The following is a 17,468-nucleotide window of genomic DNA, read 5'->3' as shown; positions in this document are numbered from 1 at the left end:
TCCAGTCAACAGTCCTCAACAGACTTATTCATTACTGCTGCACACCACTTAAGCGCGAGTGTATGGAGTATGATTATGGCATCAAAGGTTCAGCAGGAACATGCCACATTAAAGCATCTGCTGATGGTGGCAGAGTAGTATAATCATAATGCTGCGCAAAATGGCTCTTGGCTAAATATAGCAGTAGCTGGATGCCAGAGTAAGTGTCTTTCAATAAGACACTAGAGATTTAAAAAGATGGAGGAAAATGACATCAGCTGTGCAAAGGACCGCATTTATGTCTCATTTGATCAGCTAAGCCATTGGCCGTGCCTCTGTAAGCCGTTTTCAACAAATCATCAAAAAATAAAGCTTGCTTATAGGAAACACCGACTTTGCCTTGAACAGGGTAAATCTGGGGCCTTTTGCAACAAACTCAAATCAGAAATATGACAAAAGCACAGAAAGGTCAATGAAAGACTAATTTATTTTGTTTTGCTTTCAAACTCATCCACACGTAGTTACAGTTGTTCACAGATCCTCCTGTCTTCAGCATACTGTTAAATTTCAGCTGCACACTAAAGATCCTTTGTGTGTCACACATTTAAATAGACAAATACTTAAGATCAAGGTAAAACACAGAATGCAGTCTAAGTAGTCAGAGTTTGGAGTAGGTCTGAATGATGTGTTTGTGTGTTCCCTTGCATAATAACCAGCATGCCCTTTTTTTGCTTTTGTTTTTCATTGTTATACTGATTCCATATAACATTTCTATAAAAATGACCCTTTAAGCATTTTTTTCCCAAACTGAGTCTATCATACTGCAGGTGTAATAAATACCAAACAGGCTTTTAATCACTACACAGTAGTTTAGCTATGTAATGATCTAAAAGGCACTTTTTAAAATTATTATAACATTTTCTTTCACGTAAGGTGGAAAGCTGTCACCGTGATGTCAGGATATCTGAGAAAAAACTGATACCTGAGATTTAAGAAAATTATTTAAGCAAATTTGTGGTTTTTAAAACTTTCTATATTACCTGTATACGTTTTCTATGAATTAAAAACAGGTACATTTGTTTCCTGTTGTTATGTTTCAATAAGATCTTTCAATGTATAGCTCTAATAGAGCATATTTAATTTAATACAAAATAACAACCTTTCACAGAAGAAAACATTAGCTTAATTATACCAATTCAGACAGTCATCAAAATTTTAGTAAAATAAGGAAAAGGAAATTCTGCCCACTCTAAATGCATATCAGCAGGCAGTTGAAGTGACCAACTTGACATGTTTGCCTAATGATAGATCGTGAGGGTTATTGCCCCAAGTTGACCTTACACAGCATATTTAGAATTATTTTAATTTTTGTTATTGAAGATGTTAAATTGCCTATGCTGTGTGATTTTAAGTATGATTGCTGACCGCTGATGATCCTATTTACATTTTGATGATGCAGTGGTTACCCCAGAGATGTAGTGCTGAGATATTCAGCCTTAGCGACAATAGTTGAACTGCACAGGCATTGTATACACTGCAGTCCCTCTGAGGTTATAAATCCTGCCTCTGTTTTAGGAGGCCTCAGACGTTTAAATCTGCCCTGCTAGATGTATGTGAGGGTCAATATAGCCCACTGAAATGGCATCTTTTTGATTACACAAAGAAAAAGAATATGTTTTGTTTGCAAATGGGCAGGAGACCCTTTATGTACACATTTTTTCTTCCATACACAGGCAAAACCAAATTTTAATCTTTCTTTTTTTTAATCTGAATTTACTCAGGAGCTCCTCTCACCGAGGCATTCTGGATTATTGAAAAATGCTGGATTTCCCCATGCTAACAAAAGTGAATGACCCTATGAAACTGTTGCAAATGGTATTCACCAAATGTGTTCTTGGAAAAACTGACTATTGGAAGAGTGTGGGAGAGCATCTTAGAAGTAGTATTACTGTGTTGATACAACTTCAGCCAACATACGGTAATCAGTAACAATGCAGCAAGTGGGCACTAATGCTGAAGACAGGAGAGAAAACACTTTTTGTTCAAGGGTTTGGAGTGATATTGGTGTGTGTGTATGCATTGTGTCTGTGTTAGACGGGGTCAGATCCGAGTCAGCTGGTGCCAAAAACTGGACGGCATGAAGCTTTCCATCTTGTCTGCGAAGAAACCCAGGGGTGCAAAGAGTGTGCTGAAGAACTGAAAGTAAGAAAAGGCAGAATTGACTTCCGGTCAACGGTTTGTGAAATTTCTTCCATTTCAAATTAATATTACTACTTCATAACATATCTTTTTGAATTCCATTTAACATTGGACTTCAAAACTTTAAAAAAAAATGTATTATGTGTTTTTTTATATATACTTTGAGTTACATTCATTTAGAAAAGATTACAAAGTACTGCTGTTACACACAGTGAGAAAAGTACACAGATTTAAATAAAGTAAATAGAAACTACTGTCCTCTAGCTCACCCCTTTTAAAATGGCAACCTAACATAAAAAGAAAAGAAAAGAAAATTATATAAGAATTCTCCACAAGCCTGACTTTTATATGCTGGGATGTACAGTTGACTGCTTAGCTTTTTTTTCTCCCTATAAATCAAGCTGAAGTCATTCAGCGCTGCAAATGCAAAGCACAGCTTACAGTTTGGTGCAGTCAGAGTCAAAGGCGGAACATATTTGTACATTTCCTCAAGAAAGCAGCATCATCCAAGATTGATCATTTTACAAACTGCATTCGTGGAAAGATCACAGATGCATCACTACATTTAAGCAGTTTCTCTATAAACTTTATATTATCCATGATTTATGAGAGACACTTTCGGACAGCAGTATCAACAACAGTCACTCTTACAGCTTCACCATCTTCAAGTGAAAAAATGAAAAAAGTAAATAAACTACAGTATTTATTGCCGCTGGGAAAAGCTGCAGACTTACCCATAAAAAGTAAATAAAAGATTCTTAATAACCTTTGATAGTATGATTTGAGCAATAACAACAAAAGGCAAACGATAATAAAAAGCTACAATCAGAATTTATTATAATATAGAGATAAGACTGCAGAAATAATAACCTCTTTTAAGTATATTTTTTGGTGGCAGCTTTGAACCTTTATTGTTATAGGACAGTAGTGAGAAGACAGAAAGCTGAGGAGAGAGAACAGAGGGAAGGTATGCATTAAATGGCTCAGGGTGGATTCGAACCAGGGCTACTAAATGTACACTGACCACGTCCATCTCTTTATGACCACAGGTTATCCATCTTCCGATGGCTGCTTCCAGCAGCTTAATGCGCTATTTCACAAACCTCAAATCATGTCAAACTTTAATATCACAATGAGGTCTCAGTACTAAAATAGCCTCCACAGTCACCGGATCTCAGTCCAGTAGAGCACCTTTGGGATGTAGCTGAGAATCAGATCACGAATGTGCAGCCAACAAATCTGCAAAAACTGTGAGATCTTATCATCTCATCACGGACCACAATCTCTGAGGAATGTTTCAGGCACCTTGTTGAATCTATGCCACAAAGAATTACGTTATGATGCAATTTAAATGCTAGCTAATAATAATAGTTAGATGTCCTCTGAAATATTACAATATGAGGTCGTGCTAAAAGTGTGTTTGATACACTTAAAATCCAATTAGTAAAAGTGGGCGATCCACAGGTAAGAAAAACACGCGGACTGTCACGACCACCAAAATCCGCCGCGTTTTCCTGCTTTTAAGAGCAGCAGATTCATAGAAATCTGTTTTTCCTCAGAAGGCAGTGAGTACCTCTGTGTTCCTCCCTCATTGGTTTTCATGCACTCTATCTGAACATCTGAACATTACACAAACCAGACTAGCCGGACTGGCTGTAAAAGTCCAATCTGCACCCAATCTTTCCCATAACAAAAGGAACAGAACTAGATGTTCTCAGAGACTCGCTTCAAGACTAAAAGGCCCTAATAAACAGGCTGACCATAAACAAAAGATTAGCCAAAGTAAGAAGTTTGCCAAACTGGCTAAAACACATAACACAACACTTCTATAATACACAAACACAAAATGAAGCAGTGCAAGCATCCATACGTTCTAACCTTTAAGGCTGCATGTTTGCTGTGGCTTTAAACTTGTATTTTTCAGCTCTTCCCACTGATAGCTAAAGTTAGACTATAACTTGTTATCATAAACACTGACTTTACAAGCCTTCGACTCCCATGAGCCTCCAGTGTTGCTGACAGTGATAGAAGGCAGCAATTACCAAAGGAACTTAGAGGTTCGGGTTACCAATAACACCCATTAAAAAATGAGACCCAATGGTCAAAGCTAAAACTGGTCAGCCAATAACCCTGAAATCTGAGTCAAACTCATGATAACATTAAAAATTTCAGTGATAAGAAATCTATAAATTCAAACCAAACGTGTTTGAGATGAAACTGGGAAGTCAAGCAATACCACTTACTGCTTTGGCAAAGACACCCATTAGTTCAGGAAACTGATGTGTGAGCATGGCCAGCATGGCAGTGAAAGAGCAAAGGCCTGCTGTGAAGAGGATGAAGAAGGGAAGCTCTTTCTTTGGGTACACAGACACCTCGTGGAAAGCTGGAGAAAATCGAGACAAAAAGAGAAACAGTATCACAAGCAGGGCAGATGAACTTTTGTTTTAAAGAGACGAGGTTTTGAGTAGATTTAATGTACTTACAGGGCAGTAGTTCCCTATCTGCTGTTTCTGTGCATCCTGGGTACGGGTAAAAGAGGTGACCCTTCTCCAGTGGGTAGGGAATTATTCGGAAAGCTGCAGAATACAGTCGAAGGGGAAAAGCGGGACATTAAATCTGGATGAGTAACACACCACAAACTATGCTTAAGTGCAGCTATTTAAAACACAAATACGGAGCAATTTTCGGTAAACCATTTAAGTTGGATACAAGATACTGACATCCAGATAAAATATAACAATAATATTCTTCTTGTGATGATCTCATCCACTTATAGCAATGCGTATTTGTGGGTGTACTGTGAATACATGACTTATGACACAATGATAAAAAAAAAAAAAAAAAAAAGACAGGGCAGCTGACTAGTAAAGCTTTACACCTGCAAGGCTGTAGGTTCAAAACCAAAAAGAGAAGTAGCTTTTCTAGTATAGTGTTTTCAAAGTACAGGCTAGGTTGGGTGACAGCTTACTAACATGAAAGAAAGCAAATGAGAACCTAAAACATTTATATCTGAAAAAAATAACCATAAAAAGAAAGGTACATACTGCCCTCCCAGGTGCAGTGTAGTAGGTTTAAGGCTCCTTCTGCCCTCTTCCAGTGCTGCAGATGGAAGAAAGCGTATGCTACTGCCTCACTGTCACCCCTCTTCAAGATGTGCTCTGGAGGCAGGATCAAGCTCTTCATCTCTAATAAGTACTACAAATAGGAAGTGGAAAAAATACAGGACTTCTGTTCAGTATCTGGTCTTTTTGGTACCTTTATATCTTCATTTCTCATCCTTCACTCAGCTGTACTGTTTAGTTTAAATTTATTGTCATAATGTGATCAGTTGCACAAACAACATGAACTCAAACGAGCACATTGCACATTATGTTTAGTCAGTGATTCAGATTTCCACCTTTTTTTTACATTAGGATTTACTCAGCCATAACGAATGAAAACGCGTTTTTCAAATAGCTTTAAATGCCAAAAAATTGCATAGATTTCTGATCCACAATGTAAGACTGACACTTTTTTTCTTCTATGGGAACTAACTGTACATAGTCACGCTCATAAAAGACCATTCTGAGCAAAAAAAGATCCTGAATTTGTTCAGTTACCGACTTCTTTTAGTATATTTTTGAATAAGAGCAAGAATAATAAAGCAGTTAAAACAATTTCTATTCTGATAGATGGTAAGATAATGACCTGAAATTGAATGACAATTTGACAAATCAGCAGACAACTGTTTACTGAATCACAGTCTGGGTGTTGTCTGAGGAAGGCACTGTGGACATTGGACAACATTTTGGGACTTTCGATGCAGCCGGCACACATGTCTATGACAGCAGACACAGCAGATTTATGACGCACCTTAGATGTAAGCTGATGGTTCTGAGATTGCATTTGGACAAATGGACTATTAACAACATGCAACCAAAGTCTGCTCAAAAGTACAACTACTGGAAACAGAAACCAGGAAAATTAAAGTAAATAAAATCTTATCCAGTGCCCACAAACACTGATGACTGTTTGGGTTTTAAAAAAAAAGATTCCTTGTGGTCCCAAATAACTTCATGCAGCTTCAATGTTGTCATTCATATTTTCTCGTCATTTCTCAATGAGTACTTTTTGCTCTATTGTGCAAATCCCCCAGGCTAACTCCCTGTGGAATGTAATCATATTCTGTACATGTGAGGTATTTATCTAGAACCTTATTTTGCAATTGTTCAAGGTGGAAGGGAAAAGTTTTCCAAAGGTCTCACTCTCTCTATATACGCGAGTCAGTGTATGTGTGTTATTGTTACAGTACAGTAACATCATTCCATGAATGTGTAACATGCCCAACTTGCTTCTATTCTCTTGGCCTACTGCATAAGTTTGTCCCAGTGAGTCAGTTGGTTCACTGAGCTGACAAATCCCAGAGTTACAACCTATAGAACTTCCTCTCTCTCACTCTGAAATAGAAGAAATCTAGCTTTTAGAGTACATACATCAATATATTGTGCAGAGCTTTTTCTGGGGGGGCAATAAATGTTTTTAAAGGTCTATATCCGTCAGCATAGAAGTCCTTAATGTATACCTATTGACGCCGATGAATGTGACAATCTATGCATTTCATGTCTGTGGTGCCCAGTGTGGCAGGGGTCTGTTTTAAACAAAATCCAAGTGCAGTGCTGGGGCCCCCTGGGCTGGATTCCCGAGCGGCCAGCTTTGCAGTGCTTTGGATCTCACACTGACACTTTGGGAAGGTTACCCCACAGCTAATCCTGTCTAATCCCTTCCATGGTCACAGGTTCAGTCATCCATCCATCCATCTAGCCAGTCAGACCATGCAGCTTCACCATCCCTGACCCTGTCCCCTACCCCCATCCCCATAATCACTTACTACCAAGGCTCATCATTGTCTTTCTCCAATTTGTCTTTACATATGTTCAAGGCCCTATAACTGCTACCTGTGTCACCCATTTTTCCTACTGCCTGTAGCTGCACATCATTTTCTCTCTTTCTCAGTTGACATGTAGATTCTTACATTTTTCATCACATGTTATTTTTAGACACCTATACATAGCTGTACAAAAAAACTTGCAAATTTACACCTATGTTACCTCTGTCCTTCTCATCTCTCATACCTCTCAGCTTCACGGATAAAGGCTCAATTAAGCAGGTTACCATCATAAAGCAACACTTAAGTAATCATCTGTATTTCACAGGATTTTAGTGGACTGTACTGTCTTGCAGTTTTTCTCCGTCCATCCTGACATTTTCTCTAACAGCAATCGGCAGCCAAGAGACAACCAGAAGGTGCTTGTTTGCCCTTCTCACTTATCCTGTCTGACTTACTTACATCAGCTCTACTCGGTTCAGCCAAGGCACTTGACTGTCTTCATCTTCTTCCTTCCTTTATTCTCAGCACAAACATTTCACCATGCTCTATTCCCTCTCAGAGGAGAGGCAGCTAGCCAGCTCGACCACCACAGACAAAACCTATCACTGGTTTATTGTGGTGGATTATAAAACCTCCCTAACTGCTATAATAATTCACATTAATTTTATGCAACACAACAAAGGATAGCATAAAATAGAAGAAAGAACTTAGTGAGTATGGAAGCAAGCTTTAATTCAGACCATTTATCAGCAAGAAAGCCAAGTCGTTCATTCAGTAAAACAGGTTGTTTTTTCGATTATTATTATTTCCTGTATTTCAATATATTTGAACTTAAAACATCAGCTGATTTTATAAAAAATCAGACACTAAGAACCCTATAAAATATACAGGGATATTATACTTAAAATGTATTAATTGAGGACAGGCATTCAATTTTCTTTAGGTGTAGGTGGCATCAATAATCCTAAAGGTGAACTTTTAAGGAAAAGCAGCTCATGCAGCAATACAATGACATAAGCATAGATGTTCTTCTACAAAAGAACAGTAAAGAAGAACAAAGGTGGGGTTTTAGAAGAGTTAAGTCAAAATCCTGACTAATAATCGTGATGGAAGGATCTAAAGCAAGCAGTTCATGTAAGAAACACCACCAACATCCCACAGTACCTCGTAATGTTGCTATAGTAAAGATTCACAAACTTTTAACGATCCTGTTCCTTGTAAATATTTCTGTCTAATTTTTTAACTGGGTTAACCGCAAGTATTTTTAGGTATTCCGAGAAAATGTGATGATATTTTGGTCGATATTCATTCAGAAATTAGGACAATTCTAAAGGATTCACAAACTTTCAAGCACCACTGTATCTATACATATTTTTTAGTAAAACCTGAATATTTTTGCATGCATTTTTATCTCTGTTGTTAATAATGAGTGGACAGTACATGGCACACATATGTCTGGGTGTTTCTATGTTTTAAGACTAACCATTTAGAGTGGCTGGCTGCTCAGCTGTCCTTCCTTGCATGCCATGGCATTAGAACTGGTGACACCTCAGTCACACCCCCACCTCCCTGTTCTGCAGCCTTCCTCTGCACTCCCTGTCGCCTCTTTGATGAAGGGATTGAATTTCATGTGTTCTCCTTTCATCCCTGGGCAGTCATAAGCTCAGAGCATAACTCATAAGCTTCCTTTTGATTCTAATCTGCGGCACTTTGCCGCACACAATGAAGCACAGAGGCAACATTGCCATCAACCCTGTAGTTGTTTATAATTTTTGTTTTTTAAAAAATGTAAAATATATAATTTTAACAAACATTGACACTAGCTACTTCATCTTGTGCCACAGGTAAGGGAACTTATATTTGTCCCCAAGTGGGCGAAACTTAAGCCACAGTCCAATTCCTGTAACTACCCCATTTTTGTCATCTGGATGAAACCTCGTCCATCTTAATTCAGAACAAACTCAAATGCTCCTATTCCGTCTCAATTTACAAACCAAACAGCCAATTTCAGTGATACACTAAGAAAAAAACTCTGGTTTTCTGAGCCTTGACAGGCAATCTAGAGGAGAGAATGTCATTGAGAATTGGGTGAGATAAAAAACTGCCATTTAAAGTGGGGTAAACTAGCAAAGTAAATAGGCCTGGGTCGCTTTGAGCGCTTCAGATTGAATGCATGTTAGCAAAAATGGTAGTAAAAATAAATGTAAAGCAGATTTAGCAAGCAGGGACATTTGATCAGTTATCCAAGCATCTGGGAAACTGTCAGTTTCTTAACCACTGGCTGCTAGAGAGGATAACTGGAATGGACAGGCAGATGTAGAAATGAGTGGAGGATAAATAGAAGAGGACAAGAAGATGAGGAGGAGAAGAAAATAGAAGGGAGCAAAAGAGAAGAGGAGGAAATTAGATGGATGAAGAGCTGGTGAGGAGAAGGGGCTGAGCGAGAGCACTGAACCAGCTGTGCAAATGAAGTGTGTGTGTGTGTGTCTGTATATGTAGATTTTTGTGTGTGCATAGCCTTTTAAGCAGTCTGAATGAACTCATGTGATGTAGCCTGGTATTATATTCATATATAATCTGCTTGGCATGCTTGATAACACACTCGCCACTTAATGCTTGGCCCAACAATGCTCCTTCAGTATTCCAAATCTGTGTGTGTACACCACAGGCTACTGCACTGTTTTTATTGTTTGACTGTACGGATGGTAACGACAGTCTGACTAAAGTCAGTTTGGACAGAAATGAAAGCATGATCATAACGTTTGGCACATCTTCTCATTATACAGAGAATAAATTCTGCGGACTTTGACTTCTTCGAGGAGTGCCAGTAGTTCAATGTTTATTATATTTGTTTTTGAGAAGTAGCTTGAAAATCCAAAGGACTGCAATGGTGGTGATCTCATCTATCAACCTAGGATGATGATCTTTTGGCTGCAGTGAGAAATACTAAAGTATGCTATATCAAGACCTACACAAATATATTTTAAGTCCTCAAAGCACAAGTTGTTATACTATACTTACTTAATTCTTCACCTACTGCCATTAATTGTTTTCCAGTGCTCTGGAAAAAAGAATTTATGGCTAGCACCCTTAATCAATTGTAGCCTCACAAAGTCACAAGCATGACTGTAAACTATGAATTAGTTTGGTTTGTTGCTACTACTTGAGGTTTAACACATCACTCAGCTGCTGGAGGCTTATGATGTATCCTGTGCTCACCTCAGGTGTTGCTGTTAGATTTTTTTTTCTTATGTAGGAAGAAATTGGTTACTTATTCTTTTGCTCAATGATTTCTCTAAACTTTGGATCACAACAGCCAAAGCCCCTCTACTCTGCTTGCACCGGTTGAATGCAATACTATCTGTTCTGGAGTCTTTACAGTAACAAAAACATACTCCCCTTCTCTTATCAAGCCAACTATAATGCATCTTCTGTGGTCTCATGCTTTAGTTTATTGCTTCTTTTTTTAGTGCGTTTAATGTTGTCTGAAGTTTATCTGAAATGTGTAGATGCTTTGGTAGGACTAAAACATTAGATGTAATGTGGAAAGATCATTAAAAAAACATTAAATCTGTACTGAAACCAATTACTATAAAAAAAGAGAAATGACTCTGATAACCATAAAACCACTTTCAGTTCAAATGGGCAGATGTTGATTGTTTTGAGACTTTGTCTTTGAAACAGTTCAGAAATTTTCATCAGCTGATGGAAACACGATGGTGTGATCTGGCCTGTATAGTTCTTGTATTAGAAACTTTGCCAAAGCAACAGTAGTCCTACAGCTGAGGAAACTAAACTCAGATGTTCTTTTTTTTTTAAGCCTCATGCACCAAATCTGCTTTTGGTGACAACAAGCCCGCCCATTTAAAGAGGCCAAAGGAGTCGCAGGTGCACTCATCTCTTAGACATGCCAGACAACACAAAGCAACACCCCCTCCTTCCCTACTGTTGCATTTCCATACCCAGTGCTCTGCTATGAGAGCACTGAGTATGCACCAGATTCCACAGTCAAATGCTGAAAGACGAGCTGTCCAATAATCCTCCATGAAAGGTGTGTTAAAATTTCATAATGTCATTTAGCCATTCACCTAAATTCAAAGAAGTCATTTTGACAAAGTTGGCAGTGTGACATTCAGACTGTCTGTTTGGCTCAAACAAGGGATGAGGGGATAAGGGAACATGAGAGGATAAGAAACAGGATGAGGGTATGTGATGAGAGGAAAGAGGACGGCTGCCTCTGGGCAGAATGGGAAGGGAGCAGTTGGAGAGATATTGAAGATGAGGGCCCTCACTTTAAAATCAAAGGCTGGATCAAAGTGCTGGCTGATGTTTCCCCCTCCATGCATGCAAACACACAGCTTCTCTTTCTCTCTCTCAGAATAGGAGTCTGTGAAATGAAATAACACCACACTACAAAGGCTGAACTGGGATAAAACTCTGCTGCATCTGGTTGTGTATCAATCTGTGCGCATATGGACGTGTGACATCTAAACCTGTGGGAACTGATGTGAAAAGAGATATGCAGCTAGAGTCCCATATTCTCCTGGTCCAGCTGTAGACAGAGCTGTGATAATATGACCAACTGATCACCAAGTCAAAAAATATTCAGTGCACTAAAACACTGGTAAAAACAATATAGACTTGATACCAAAAATAGTGTTCTGACTTAAGAAAATGAAATATGCTGATCAAATTTGTATACGTTGTATAATAACTACAACAATAATAAAGATATATAAATATTAATATAATAACAATCAAAGTGAATTGCATACTGTAGAAGAATTTTAAATGTGGATAAAATCCACGATCTAGAGATGACACTACCAGTGAGAAAATAACCTTTACTGACATCTCCTGGTGAGCCAGCAGCACAGAACGAATGGAATGAAAGCTGCTGTAGTTGCACCACCTATTACAGTCAAAATAACTCACTTGTGATTGACTGACTGTTTACTTTACTGTCTGCTTTTCCTGTTTGCCCTGAATGGGACCTTTACGAATGGCAGCCATGTGAGTATTGCGTGATTAGACCAGATAGAGGCAGTAATATTTAAAGTAACGTCAAGCTAAATTTCTGCCTTTTGTTTGTATGCCTCCCCTTACAGGTAAAGTTGCAGTTTACGTCCATGTCTGTGCAGACTCATGTAAGATATGAACTCAAGACTCTGAAATAATTTAATATCTGGGCAACAAACACTAGTATCACAAACTGAGTATCCATTCAATTGTGAAATCTGGTCAGAATTTCCTCTTTAGTTCATTAGCTGAAAAAGCTGTTTTTTCAGAATATTAAGGTGTCACAGTGAAGCTGTCCTTTGACCTTTTGCCTCTAAAATGCCAGTTTTTCATCATTTTCATCTACATAAGGCAATGGTGAAATTTTGCAATAGAAAGTGACCAAAAAACATTTTTTGTGAGGTTAGAGTGACTTTTGACTTTCATCACCTCTTACTTAATACTCATACTTCCAATTCCAAACGATGTTGTGTCCAGTAAAACGTGATGGATAAACAGAACTATCCATCCAATAAAAAAACAATCCACCAAACCACTTGTGGCACACGGATGAAGGGCGTGAACTGACAGTGTTACAATGACACAAGACCGTTTGTTCAAAAACAAACGTTTTCTCAGTGTAAAGACGCTTATTATTATTTTAACAGTACATCTCAGTTTTTATATATGATAAGAAATGTTGCTGTAGTACAGAGAACTCCATCAGCACCAAAAATGTCTAAAATTACAATATTTAACATACCCCCCTCAACCCGATCCAAAGAAATTTCCATAGTAGATAGTGAAAGAGAGTTGAGAAAAAAAAAAAACATACAAGAAATGTTTTGTTTTCGGTGTTATTGTTTATCTAATTAGGGTGGCGATCTTTACCAGTAGAAAAGCTGTAAAACCAATGAAAATACAGTGAAAAGTGGGCACCACTTTATCTCAGGAGGTGAGCAGGCGACCACATGCCGCACGGCAGCGGCCCAGGTTTGAGTCGTACCTGCGACCCTTTGCTGAGTGTCTTCCCCCTCTCTTTCTACCCAAATTCCTGTCCTGTCTAAACTATCCAATAAAAGCCGGAAATGTAAAACAAATGCAAATAAACCCCAAAACAGTTAAAAATGCAAAATCTATGCACTCCTTCAGATTTTCCAAAGCCGTCCAGTGGGTTGGAATGGAGTCTCTGGTGGGGCAATTCTGGCCCCGGGCTTTGTGTTTGACAGCCTGGTTTAAAGATCATCTGGTCACTAATGTATGTTTTCATTCAGGATGAAGACCTATGTTTGCTGTCAGATAAATGACTGACCTTTGGCACGTGGGGATTGAACTCAACGGCTCTGTGTATGGCCTCCACAGCATTCATCTCTGCTGTGCTTAGCCCCCGCCTGGATGCTGCCTCTGGTGAAAACCTAAGAAATCACATCTCACATTCGTGACAAAGTTAGGGCAATCACATACAACAACTGAAGCTAACAGAAAAAATAACTTACTTATCTGAGACAGCCCGTGCTTTCAGCAGCGCAGATGTATAGCATATAGTAGCGGATTTTGGCAAACTGATATCTAAAGTAGAAGCAGAAGTTGTGTTTATGTGACTGGGCATGCAACTCAAATGACTGACCTACTTTGTGCAAAATCATGGTATGTTGATATTCAAAAGTAATTAAATATTTGTTGAGTTTAGTCTTACCGTCATATTTTGCAAGGACTGCTTGCACATCAGCATATGCCTGAAGCTCTAGAAGAGCCTCAAGGAGGTTTTCGTGTATATTTAACATTCCCAACAATGGGAACTCCTTCATTAACTGTACAGAGATAAAACATATTAAGGTTCAGTTTTAGGTACAGTAAACATGTCGACTTAGTAACATACTTTCTGTGACAAAACAATAAAGCAGTAAACATGTTTAAAGGTGATACTCACATCTCTCATCATTTTTACTGCTTCTTTAATTCGCCCCAACTTGCGTGCACACATTGCCAATCTGCGTTTAATATATACTAGTAGGTTGATATCTTTTCCTGCTGTATTGCAAAGAGAAAATATTTCACTGCAAAGCAAAATAACCATGAGTTTAAAAAACAAAACAAATTAAAACTGTATTGTATATGAATATCACGCTACATTTTGTGGTCCAATGTAGAGCACTCATGTTATCTTGGAGCTGTAATTCTTCCATCATGAGAGGGAGTGTAAAACAAATAATACACTTTGCTGTATTATATCTATCTGTGGCATATTGAGAGGTCCACACTGAAGTACTAAACTGCACAATGTGGGTAAGGGCATGCAGCACAAGCAGGATAAATATACAGTGTTGAGTTACTCTTCATCTACTGAGCTTTCTTTGTACTACTATGCCCTAGAGTACTTTATTGTAGTGCATTAAAAACCATCCTTACCAATACTTAGAGCTTTTTTAAAAAGGCGTTCGGCTTCTGTGATAGTTGTTGCTTCTTCCTCTGCTAGAAGCACATAGGCTGCAGCACATCTACACAAATGTACACAAGAAATTAATGTATTTATAAATAGCAATCCAAGCTGTTTTTTATAGTGCACAAGAAAATATTTATATTTACTCACAAATAAAAAATAAGAGATGATGTCATAACAAAGACAAAACTTGAGAATGGTAGCACCCTTAAAGACGCTAATATACTGTATATAAACATTATCATTGAAATATATTAATGCATTTAAACAAAAGTCAGCACAATAAAGACTCTTCAAAGATTATTTAATTATTACAAGTACCATACAAAGCTGTCTGAATTTACTTGTACTCTAAACTCTAAGTTCTCTAAATCTAAGATTCTAAACAGCAGCACCAACCTCAACCTCTTTTTCTCATTAATGTGATGGCAATATAACTGTAATACAGTCTCACTTTAATGAAGCCTAACACTGAGCATCTTGAGGTGCAAGGCGTCTAGAAATATGTATGGAGAGGTTCACTGTGTATGAGTAGAACTCACTGGTGGTTGATCTCTATGGCCTGATAAGCTGCTCTGATCCTGGCTTGAGGATTTCTCTCTCTCCAGGCCTTCTGCATCACTGTAAGAAGATGATCATCTAGGCTTACTGCAATATAGATGTGAGTTTATGGTACTGGTATACAAACCCGTAGTGCTTCACATCATAAAAAAAGGAATTTCTGGCATGTATTGCATGTATGCATTGATTGCATAGATTTGAGCAATTTGCCTCATCTTTGTATAACTCACCAGCATCCTCTGGCCTTAACTGCTGAGTGTCTCCTGTGAAGAAGGTCTGATGATCTTGAGCAGATAGGTTCATATCATAATATGTTAAGGGTTCCTTCCCAGTCACCCAGGTGTACCTGTGGTACACAGAGTAAAAATAATAGCTTCCATTTTATGGTTCAGTGAATCAAATGAAAAAAATAATACTTCTGCACTAAAGACAAAAAGTAGGTTTAAATCGTTACAAATCTTTAGAAAAATTCAGATATTATGAATTACTCATTTTAAAAGGTTATTTAACAGAAAAAAATAATGTTCATATACATAGCAGCAGGCACTGGTTCGTGAAAGCCGCCATGTTGCCTCCTTGTCTTGAATACAGTGGCTAACATGGACATTGCCATTGTTCCTGATAAGTTTCATATATTTAGCCAAAGATTGGCCAGTATCAAGATAGTGCAGTATATCTTATAACATTCTTTTGATCTAAAAATCACAAATAGCTCTTTCAAACTATAAATGTCCATTTAATATTTGTATATTTTTCTCCTCCTCCACCACTGCTCCATCAATTAAGCTGACTGCAATCTGCAATCTACTGACATCAAGTGGTGAGATTTTACACACTTAACCTTTATGAAATTTAAATGTGTTTGAACCACATAATTATCTGAATAAAATCTTAAACAAACACATACCTGTTATATTCAGCTCCTCTAAAAAGATTCAAAGGATTTCGCCAGACCTTGCATTCTACAAACAGAGGTTGTTGTTACTGTTTACATAAATATGAATAATAATGCTATGATCGGCTGCATCATGTATATTTTTTTTTTACCAGAAACACTGGGCCTAGGCTCTGCATCTCCATTAACTGATGAGAACAGACCAGTTGTGGAGCTGCTTTCCACTCCACCAAGCAAAGGACGCAGGTGGCTCACCGATACTTGTTCAATAAACGAAGTCCCATATTTACGAAAATACCACCATTCAAATATCTGTAATAAAAACATAAACGGTTAATATGCTTTTATTAATATGTGCCATTATACAGCCTGAACATTTGTATTGGTATTTGTCGCTGATTTTGTGCTAAATGAATCTTTAAATTGAGAGTGATGAAGAGCTAAAACACTTAAAAAGCTAAAAACAATAATAATAATAATTAAAGGGTTTATGATGATTTTTTTTGGTTCCTTCTGAACATAAGAAGGAATGAAAAATTATATATATATATTTTTTAAAACATCTGAAAAGAATTATTGCTATCTGCATCATATAGCATAATGCACTCTAAACCAAAACCTACGTTACAACTGAATGTATTAAAATGTGTTACGGTTAAAACGTAATTTATGGTGATAAAGAAATTAACTCACAAGGATGAGTCCAGAGATAAGAGAGGAGGTTCCAGTGAGAGCCACGTAAAATTTGGGTGTCAGTGTGTTTAAAAACACTGAAGCTGAAAGAAGAAAATAAAGGAGACACTTACGCCCAACAGTAGTTTTAATAAAAACCTTGAAAATATTCAACTTCGATGGTCTTTACCAGGTGACATTTAGCTCACAGTAGCAAACTTGGTAACACAAATCATCAACTACTTAATTTCGACTGCATTCAGTGTGATCTACGGTAGGAGAAAATGCAAAATGTGTCTGCCAATTAATATCTAAATAGAAGCTTTACTTTTAACCAGACAGTCGCCACTGTTCGTGTCTCGATAACTCAGACAGCGAGCTGTCAAACCACAGCTTTCGCTAAAGCTATACACCCGTAGGCTAACAATAGCTAGCTAGCATCTGCCTTAATTCACCTGAGGTAAGAGTTTCCTGAAGTTTCAGCGGACTCCACAGGACGTATATCATTATCAGCACCATCCCGAACCAAAGGAAGCACACATAAGTCCATGACCAAGAGAGCCAAGACTTCAGTTTCTCTGTGAATCCGGGAGACTGGGGATTACTGCCAGTGCTGTCCTCCATGTTTCTCCGGATGTCTGTAAACAGAGGAGTCACGTGACTACGGAGCACCAAGACTTCTACTTCGAAATCGTTGCAAGAAAAATGTTTCCCGAGGCTACAGAAAAACGTGTATGTATTTTTTTCCACACATATACACGCTATTTACTCCTCATCTAAACCAAAGAAACTATTATCACTATTAGAACGTATACTTTGCATACAAACGTCTTGCGACTGAATTTATTAATACTTAC

General features: G+C 37.9%; 1 protein-coding gene across 2 annotated transcripts; it reads right to left on the bottom strand.

Annotated features, from left to right (window-relative positions):
- Positions 1-447: 447 nt before the first annotated feature.
- On the bottom strand, positions 448-17,250 carry LOC147331483 (suppressor of tumorigenicity 7 protein-like). 2 transcript variants are annotated; one of them, XM_086293833.1, is made up of 15 exons: positions 17,067-17,250; positions 16,633-16,715; positions 16,092-16,251; positions 15,952-16,006; positions 15,275-15,390; positions 15,026-15,131; positions 14,453-14,541; positions 13,974-14,074; positions 13,740-13,854; positions 13,540-13,612; positions 13,356-13,458; positions 5,223-5,373; positions 4,662-4,754; positions 4,422-4,561; positions 448-2,175 (listed from the first exon to the last, which is right to left on the bottom strand). In XM_086293833.1, the coding sequence occupies exons 1-15, from the start codon at positions 17,233-17,235 to the stop codon at positions 2,080-2,082; spliced, it is 1,650 nt and encodes a 549-aa protein (XP_086149959.1). In that variant the 5' UTR covers positions 17,236-17,250; the 3' UTR covers positions 448-2,079. The 2 variants fall into 2 exon arrangements, with proteins under 2 accessions (XP_086149959.1, XP_086149960.1); XM_086293834.1 differs by having other exon boundaries at positions 15,026-15,104.
- Between the last annotated feature and the right edge of the window lie 218 nt (positions 17,251-17,468).

Source organism: Aulonocara sp. 'chitande type north' Nkhata Bay, linkage group LG5 (genome assembly GCF_057382095.1).
Source record: "Aulonocara sp. 'chitande type north' Nkhata Bay isolate Kocher_YH1m ecotype deep benthic linkage group LG5, A_spYH_male_GT1.1, whole genome shotgun sequence".
NCBI classification, from domain to species: domain Eukaryota; kingdom Metazoa; phylum Chordata; class Actinopteri; order Cichliformes; family Cichlidae; genus Aulonocara; species Aulonocara sp. 'chitande type north' Nkhata Bay.
This window is presented reverse-complemented; position numbering and strand designations above follow the sequence as displayed.